The sequence below is a fragment of the Tupaia chinensis genome, unplaced genomic scaffold (assembly GCF_000334495.1).
Source record: "Tupaia chinensis unplaced genomic scaffold, TupChi_1.0 Scaffold000076_1, whole genome shotgun sequence".
NCBI lineage: Eukaryota > Metazoa > Chordata > Mammalia > Scandentia > Tupaiidae > Tupaia > Tupaia belangeri.
The window spans coordinates 1663401-1671908 of NW_006159536.1; the positions used below are offsets into that span (position 1 = coordinate 1663401).

An 8508-nucleotide genomic window follows, 5' to 3' on the forward strand; every position below is an offset into this window, starting at 1 on the left:
GCCCAGCGTGAGTTTTAAGCCACTGGGTCCGGGATGCGAACCGCGGTCGACTACATGGGAGTCCAGCAACATAGCCATTACGCTAACTGCTGGTTCCCATTTCCTATACGCTTTTGATACAACAGACCTGAAAATTACTTTTAACTAGATCTTTCCTGAAGTTTTTGAAAATGAACCATGTAATCTTGAACTGCTCCCTCTCAGACCTAGACACTTCTAGATTCTAAATATAAAAGATGATTCCAAGTTTCCTATATTTAATATTAATTTACATAAATCAGAATGGAGTTGATATATTAAAATTAATTTTCCAATTCACCTTCCATTTCTTTCTTGGTCTTTCTCACTTACGGTTATTACTTCTCTTTGTAAAATCAATTTCCATAGCATACTCAATATTGACTTCATACTCCAAAGTAAACTGAGCCCATTGATCTAACACAGTTACCCACTTCATTACAAAACAGCTTATTACCAGTTGCTTCATTCAGATGTTTATAGTATTAACACAGTCCCTGAATTTAAAGGCTTTTACTCTGAAGGAAATGATAGTCATGATCATTAAATAATGATATTTTATTCTACAAAAAGCCCAAGTCTGTTACATCACCCACCATCTGTATTCAAAAACTGGCAAAGAAAAAGGAAAGAAACATAGAAATAATGCTAAATATCTAACCAAAGTACTGCATAACCCTCTGAAAAATAGCAAAGCAAGTTTTCAACAATATAATTTAACTTCAGATAGTTAAAAGATTAAATAGTATATTAAAAAATACCTCAAGACAGAAACATTAAAAAATTCATTTTTCAAAAGTCATTTTAACATTAAAATATTTTGGCATTTTAACTACTATAAAATTGAAAGAGAAATGCTCAAAATGCTAAATGAATTAATATGCCTCTTGAAATTGTTGACATTAATTCTAAACTGTACACATACTCACTTGTTTAAACTTCCACATGTCAAAAGTTGTAGTCACATAATCTGCTATTCCCTTGTAGAGATCTATATTAAAGTATCGGAGGTCTTTGCAGGACTGCAGTATGTTGATCAATATTTTAAAAGGACACCCATGGATATTATCTTTAAGGAGTTAAATAAACAAACATATTTAGCATGTAAGATTCAAGATGTGCAATACTTTTGCTTCTTAAGGAAAAAAAACACTTTTTTTTTCTTTAAAAGCAACAGGCAAAAATGAAATTTAGATGTATCCTACAGTCAGATTTTCTTCAAATAAAAGCAACATTTTTAAAACAAACAAAACAAATATAATCCAAAAGAGCGGATCACCTGTTACAAACTATAAAAGAAAAACTCCTCTTACCTATGAATGTTTTACTGCATTCATTCAGGAGAACAGCAGAATGGTGATTCATGGCAGCTAGCACCTCGAACATACGCTGGCTATTCAGAACAGAAAATTTGTCTAATTCCCTCAAAGCTTTCATCTAAAGAAAAACAAACTTAAATGGAACTTGTCATCTGTGGCAAAATTAAATGAAACTTCTATTTTTTTAAATAAAAAGGATGAAGATTAAGAAAAACGACTCAGATAAGTAAACACAAATATTTGTATGTACAAATAAATATAAACCCAATCCTGTCCATTTGCTTCAGCAAAACAAACACATTAGCAATGTCTTCCAAAAAAACTGATTTCATGAGATGATAGCAAGTCACAAAAAATAATTTTTTCAAATCTTACCCACTGGAGAAAATTCAGGTGTTTACCTCTAGTTTCCTTTTAAGAGCATGTGGTGCATCTTTTCCAATACATTTCATCACAGTTTGCAAGGTGAAGACACGTTCTATCTTCCAAACTTGCTGATCAACTAGTAATCTGTCATCAAACACAGTGTTACAATGTTAGAATCTTAAAGAAAATCTTAAAAAATAAGTCTTTTTAAAAAACTTGTTTATTTATATTCAATCTTGGTCCAGCTCCTACTTCTTATAAGAAGGAATATGGGGAACCAGCAGTTGGTGTAATGGCTATGTCGCTGGGCTCCCACGTAGTCAACCACGGTTCGCATCCCGGACCCAGTGGCTTAAAACTCACGCCGGGCATGTGTGCGTGCGTGCCCAAGATCCCGAGAAGAGAATGGAGGAGAAGGGATTGGGGCGTGGCCATCCCCCCTGGGGGTGATTTCTCCCTTTCTATCTCTATGTCTCTCTCTGTCTGTCTGGCGAGCGCATGCGCCCTATAGTGAAAACCTCTCCAAAAAAAAAAAAAAGAAGGAATATGAAGCCCATAGAAATTACCTATTTGTCCAAGAGGAGACCTCAAAAAGTTTGCAAAAAAAAAAATAAAAAAAGGAATTAAAGTACTAGTTTATTTTGGTACAAAATTTTTTGAAATCCATGCATAGTTTTTTTCTTAGTACAAATTTTCCACACATTTTTTAAAGGCCATGTCTATAAGTAGTTAATGAAAGATGCAGACTCAGTCTAATAATTTTTTTCATATTACTGTATTTTCCTCCAATTTACTGTGATATAACAAATTACATCAGCAAGTTATAGCAGGCTATCCTATGCACTACCAATGAAAAAGAGAATTAAGTATTATTCTCACTAATCTATGACATTAGATCAGATGCATGATTTTAAAAATCCATTTTTAAGCTGGCAGGTGTTGTATGACTCCCTCACAGTGCACATAACTATTCTAAGCTGAAAATAACTATTCTGAACTGAATATACATGTCGATTCCCCACTCCCTATTAGTACTATGCTTTAAGATATATTAATTTAGATCTCAATGTCATTCATATTGTTTAATAACCAATTTTTTAAAAGAACACTCACAGTAGTTAGTATTATTTCCAGTTTTATCTCAGACAGAATTTTAAGTTCAATACAGTATTAAAGACTGTAACTACCAACAAAGCCTACCTCCTTTCCCCCTCAAAAAATAACCAGTTTTCTTCACAATTTTTTATTGCAGATATAAGAACAGAGAAAAACGCATGAAGAAAGCATAAAAGAGTTCTCACCTCAATCCCGCTCGCAGAACTTGCACATTCTTGCATGGCTCCATCGCCTCTATAATATTTGACAAAACTGAAAGGCATTTCTCGTCACACTCATTGATTCGTTCCTATTGAAACATAATTATAAAAACACTGGAGGTGAAAAGTCTTTGGTAGACTATCTCACCCAATTAAAACCACTGAGTTGATACTTTCAAATGAAAGATTAACATCAAACCAATAATTCATATTCAGTCCATGAAAAACTGCATGTATAGGCAATAAGATACCATACTTCAGTGAACTTTCCAAATAATTGTTTCATACAGTTTTATGTTTCAATGTTTTTTTTACATTCACCATTACCATTGAAAAGTCCATATGTTACTGACTACATTCTTCTGCTTCAGAAATAATGTTTTTTTTTTTTTTTTGAGAGGTTTTTGCTATAGGGCATGTGCACTCGCTAGAAAGACAGAGAGAGTCTGAGAGACAGAAAGCGAGAAATCACCCCCCAGAGGGGATGGCCACACTGCAATCCCTTCTCCTCCATTCTCCTCTTGGGATCTTGGGCACACATGCACATGCACCTGGTGTGAGTTTAAGCCACCGGGTCTGGGACTCAAACCACAGTCGACTACATGGGAGTCCAGCAACATAGCCATTACGCCAACTGCTGGTCCCTAGAAATAAACTTTTATTACACATTATTTTCATTTCTTCTCAGGGCCCTAATGTCATCATTAAGGTAATGAGTTCTGGTCCAGTTATACTAGGTCTACAAGACATTTGACCATCCCTAAAAACCCCAAGATGACCAAGCCCCTACAATTTCCCTAAATCCTTTCCTGGATATAAAGCTGCAACTTTAGTCATGAATCTTCTGATTCACCTCCACTACACATTTTACCGCAACTAGCTGAGTCTCGAGAAGAGGTCAAGCTCTACAGAACCTTCTTTCAGGTCCCTGTGCTTACAGCACTAATTTATATTCAAGGAATGAGAGTGAGCACAAATTCTAACAAGCTGAGCTAGTACTCTACAAGTTCATCACAACTAGTCTACCTTCTTAGATATCTCACAGTAGTTAAAGTATCATGATTGAGGAAACTAGGGCTAAAAGAGGTAAGCTATTCTGTAAAATTATATGACTAACCAGTCACAAAGTCTCAAGTTAGAGCCAGATAATAATAAGAAACGGATATAGCTGGAAGAAAACAGACTTCCAATCCCAAGGGAAGGTTTCCTTCATTTCTAAAGTTCTATCAATATCTGCTACAAAAGGAAGGCCAGTTCATTATTTGTTTGAAGGGCAAATTCACAGATTGCACTATATCCTTTCACCTCTAGCTAAAATGCCTCCATGACATTACAGTATGTCAGTGAGATGCAATCATACACACAGATATTGAATTCAAATACCCATTGCTCATACCTCACCAATGACCACACCAATGCATATGCTATACGATGTGAATACTTGTCTAACATCTAAGAAGGGCATCATTGGCCAGATAAGGCAACTTAATGAATATTATAATCATTTTTAAATAACCACACAAGGAACAAACATGGACATTCTGTGGTTTAAACAAACACACACACACACACACCCCAAATATTAGTTCTTGGGGAAAACACAGTAATGTAGAAAGTTAAAAACTTCCTATACTTAAGACCCAATTCTTGAACTTGATAACACAATAGCACATACACAGGATTGTCCCCAGGAAATTCCTGCTTTTTTTTTTTTTTTTTAAGTATTTAATTACAAGCATTGAGTTTAGAAATCTGAAGGGTGGTTCGCTCTTAAAAAGTAAATGATTAATGAGCTAATCACATGTCAATGGCATCAAGCTGGACACTAATGTCTTTGTTTAAAACTGGATGGCTCCCTCCATCCAGTTTCATCGTCCTTCAAATACAATTTTCAGGGCTGGCAGGTGACGTGGTAGTTGAGGCACTGGACTCCCACATGGCCAACCACAGTTTGAGTCCCAGCCATGGCAGCTTGCTTGCTTACTCTCTTTCTCTGTTTCTCTCTGGTCAAATTAAAAAACAATAAATAGTATTAAATAATCCTTTTCTAAAAATCCATTTTCCATTCATTTAGATATCTAAAATACAAATTTGAAAATGTCAGCCCTTTGTTTAAATTCCTTCAATGGACTTCCATTGCCTACAAGATAAACTCCTTAGCCAGAAATAAAAGACTCTTTATAATGCAGTGCTTATTTTTTCAGCCTCATATCTTGCCACTAAGGCCCCTGCCATCAGCCCTCCCTAGACGACCAATAATACACAACTTCCTCCATCCCTAAATTAGCCAATTTTTTCTTTCAGGATGCTAGAATATACAAATGATTGCTTGAAACACCATCCCCTCCACTATCAATCTTCTCAGGAACTGCTGGTCATCCCTTGGACTGAGCTTAGGCATCATCTCCTGCTGGACTTGAATCCCAATTCTACGCTGCACAAGGTGTTCACTCAAACAACAAATATTTATCAAGTATCTATAAGTAGTGACATTAATAGATACATGACCTTGGGCAAGTTATTTAAGTCTCAGTTTCCTAATTACATGAGGCAATTCTATATTCAAACTTGAGCATACCTCTTCTTCAAACACTACCTTGCATCCTCTCTCCCCCATCTCAATTTCCCATCATGAAGGCAACTAGACTGAAATCCCTATTACACACTTTAGTTAAGACCCTGTATGCTTCTTTCACTGCAGAATAAGCATTTTGTTTGCAATTATATTCCCTGATGTTCTGCACAGTGCCTATAACATAGTAAACATATAATTCATTAATGAATATTGGTTATTATTTCTGTAATTACCTGCAAAATATGTCTTCTCCTCTAAATAAGCTTCCTAAGGCAGGAACCATGTCTTACATATCATTATATCCCTACTGACAAGTACAGTAACTGGTACACAGTTGACATCCAATAAATGTTTACTGTATGAATATATGACTTGATGAGCTGTGTGACCTTAACCCAGTTGCTTAAAATCACCGAATCTGTTTCCTTATCTGCAAAACTAAGGTGGCATCAGCCTTTCAGGGCTGTTGAGAGCATGAAATAAGATTATGTAGGTAAAAGACATAGTCCCGTCCTTCTTCTATCCTTTCAATTACTCAATCTTTTTTTGTATCTTTTGCATCTCTCATTTTAGCCTCTACTACTACTCAAAACTAGAAAAGGTAACTAGAGTAAGCTTTTATAAATTTCCATAGCAAAAAGAATAAAAAGATCTATCTCTCTCAAGGTCTCTAAATCATCTGCAGAAAGAAACATAAAGGAAACTATACCACATCATTTGATAGTCTCTTTTAAGGAGGCTATATATCTATCATCCTATATATTTATATCTATCGTCTTTCAAGATAAACTATATCTATCATCCTATATATTTATATCTATCTATCGTCTTTCAAGATAAAGTAAAATGATGTTTAAATCTCCTATTGTTTTTTACCTGGATCACCCTCAGCAAAGTCTGTATCAGAAGAGTGTTCTGAGGGATTCCAAGCTTCACCATTGCATGAAGACTGAAGAGCAACTGGTCATAGTGCAAAAACTTGACTTCTCTCAACATATGTTCACACAGCTGGTTAAATGCAGGATGGTTAAACATCAGTTGTTTTTCAAAGCGCTTCTGGTCCTCAGACATCCTTTTGGCAATTGTCCACATTGCTGAGAAATAGTTACTACTAGGAAATGTAGGAGCTTTTGAAAACGTATCTAACACATCACTTAGGGAATTACACTCCTGGGCCAGCTTTTTATAAGTGATAGGGGTTGGTTTTATTTCCTTGCTGACAATATCTTCATTGGGGACCTCCTGATGAAAGCGTACTTTGTTCATTTCATTATCAGCAGTACCAACAGGGACAAGAGAATGTTTTGAGTCAAGGGACAGCTTTCTAGGACCAAGTAGTCTGTCACTTTTAATGGCTGCTACAGTGCTTATGCCCTTTGTTTGAAAGCAGCCAGCTCCTGTTTTTAAAAAGAATGTACCCTGAAAGAGATATCTAATAGATAATTGCATTCTGCTATGGAAGTCACTTAGGCTGTTGAGGTTCCAGCCTGAATGAACCACTTTTGTTTTGCAAAGTCCCAAAGAAAATAGCCTCATAGTTCGGCTGGTTGGAACCAAAGTACTGAATTGTCTGAGGTTCCATAGAAAGGAACCTGCTTTGTTATTCATTTTGTTGTCCACTAAAATTTCCAAATGGCTTGAATGTTGTCAAGATGAAACAAATGTCACTTCTCCTAGGGGAAGAGAATGCATGCTACTGTTAACCTGTATGGAAAAAAAAAATAATAGAAGGAAATAAAAAATTAAAGCAAAACTTTTACTTAAAAGTGCATTTACAGTTGCAAAAAACTGGGATTCTATTGAGTAGGCAATAATATGTTAAATCTCTACCATAAAGATTTACATTAAAATGGTAAACTTTTACCAGTAGACACTGTAGAAGGCAGGTTACTTTGGAAATAGTCATATAAATGACTATTTGTGTGTGTGTATATTAATGGTGAAAAAGTATTTCATAGTTTCCTCTGAAGGAGTTTTGATAGCATTGTATTGGAGATATCGTCATGAAAATAAGGGGTTTAAACTGGTCGGTAATTTTGTTTGTTTTTGCTATAGGGAGGGAAAGACAGAGAGAGACAGAGACAGAAAGTGAGAAATTACACACACACACACACACACACACACACACACACACACACGGGGGATGGCCACACCGCAATCCCTTCTCCTCCATTCTCCTCTCAGGATTTTGGGCACACACGCACACGCGCTCGGCGTGTAAACTCGTTGGTAATTTTCAACCTGAGGATTTAGCAAGAGCTGAACCGAACTATTAAGAATAGGGGCTTAGATAATTAGAATGGCTCAAGAGAAGGGACTACTATGCTGGACTCCCACATGGCCGACCACGGTTCCAGTCCCCGACCTGGCGACTTGAAGATCATGCTGGGCGTGTGGGCGTGTGTCCTTGTGCGCAAAATCCCAGAAGGTGAATGAAGGAGAAGGGATTGCAGCGTGGCCATCCTCCGTGGGGGGTGATTTCTCACTTTCTCTCTCACTGAAGCAAAAACGAACGTGATTGCACGCAGCTGACGAGGAAAATACACAAACCAGCCAGCCTCATCTGACCCCAGAACCGGTGTCAGGAGCCCGACCTTCCGCAGTTGGCCCGTCTGGCATTAACCCACCTCCCTAAACTTAATGTCGAGACAACTCCTGAGGCCGTTCTCCGCAGGGTACGCAGTCTAGTGTGATAATACTAATCGCTCCGCCTATGCTCGTTTTCCACTCACCTTAGGGCTGCACCCCGTGGCTAAGTACAGACGCCGCCATGACAGCTTCCCCGAGAGTTGACATATCGCGAGACTTTACGGATTCCTTCATAGGTCAAAAAGTATATGTTCGTCGCGTTTAAGACCTACTAAGGAAAATGGCTAGTCCTCTTGGATAGATGGATAAAGACAGGGGAGACCAT

The 8508-nt window shown here is 37.1% G+C and overlaps 1 protein-coding gene across 2 annotated transcripts in view; it reads right to left on the reverse strand.

Moving 5' to 3' along the window:
- Positions 1 to 8424, reverse strand: part of FASTKD2 (FAST kinase domains 2) — a 24842-nt gene extending 16418 nt beyond the window's left edge. Inside the window, exons 1-6 of one of the 2 annotated variants that reach the window (XM_027768410.1) lie at positions 8327 to 8424; positions 6471 to 7298; positions 3005 to 3108; positions 1739 to 1847; positions 1332 to 1455; positions 948 to 1087 (exon numbers count right to left, since the gene is read on the reverse strand). In XM_027768410.1, coding sequence (XP_027624211.1) covers positions 948 to 1087; positions 1332 to 1455; positions 1739 to 1847; positions 3005 to 3108; positions 6471 to 7202 — 1209 coding nt within the window. In that variant the 5' untranslated portion in view covers positions 7203 to 7298; positions 8327 to 8424. The remainder of the gene's footprint in view (positions 1 to 947; positions 1088 to 1331; positions 1456 to 1738; positions 1848 to 3004; positions 3109 to 6470; positions 7299 to 8326) is intronic. The other variant, XM_006142452.3, reaches the window with a different exon arrangement.
- Positions 8425 to 8508: the final 84 nt, after the last annotated feature.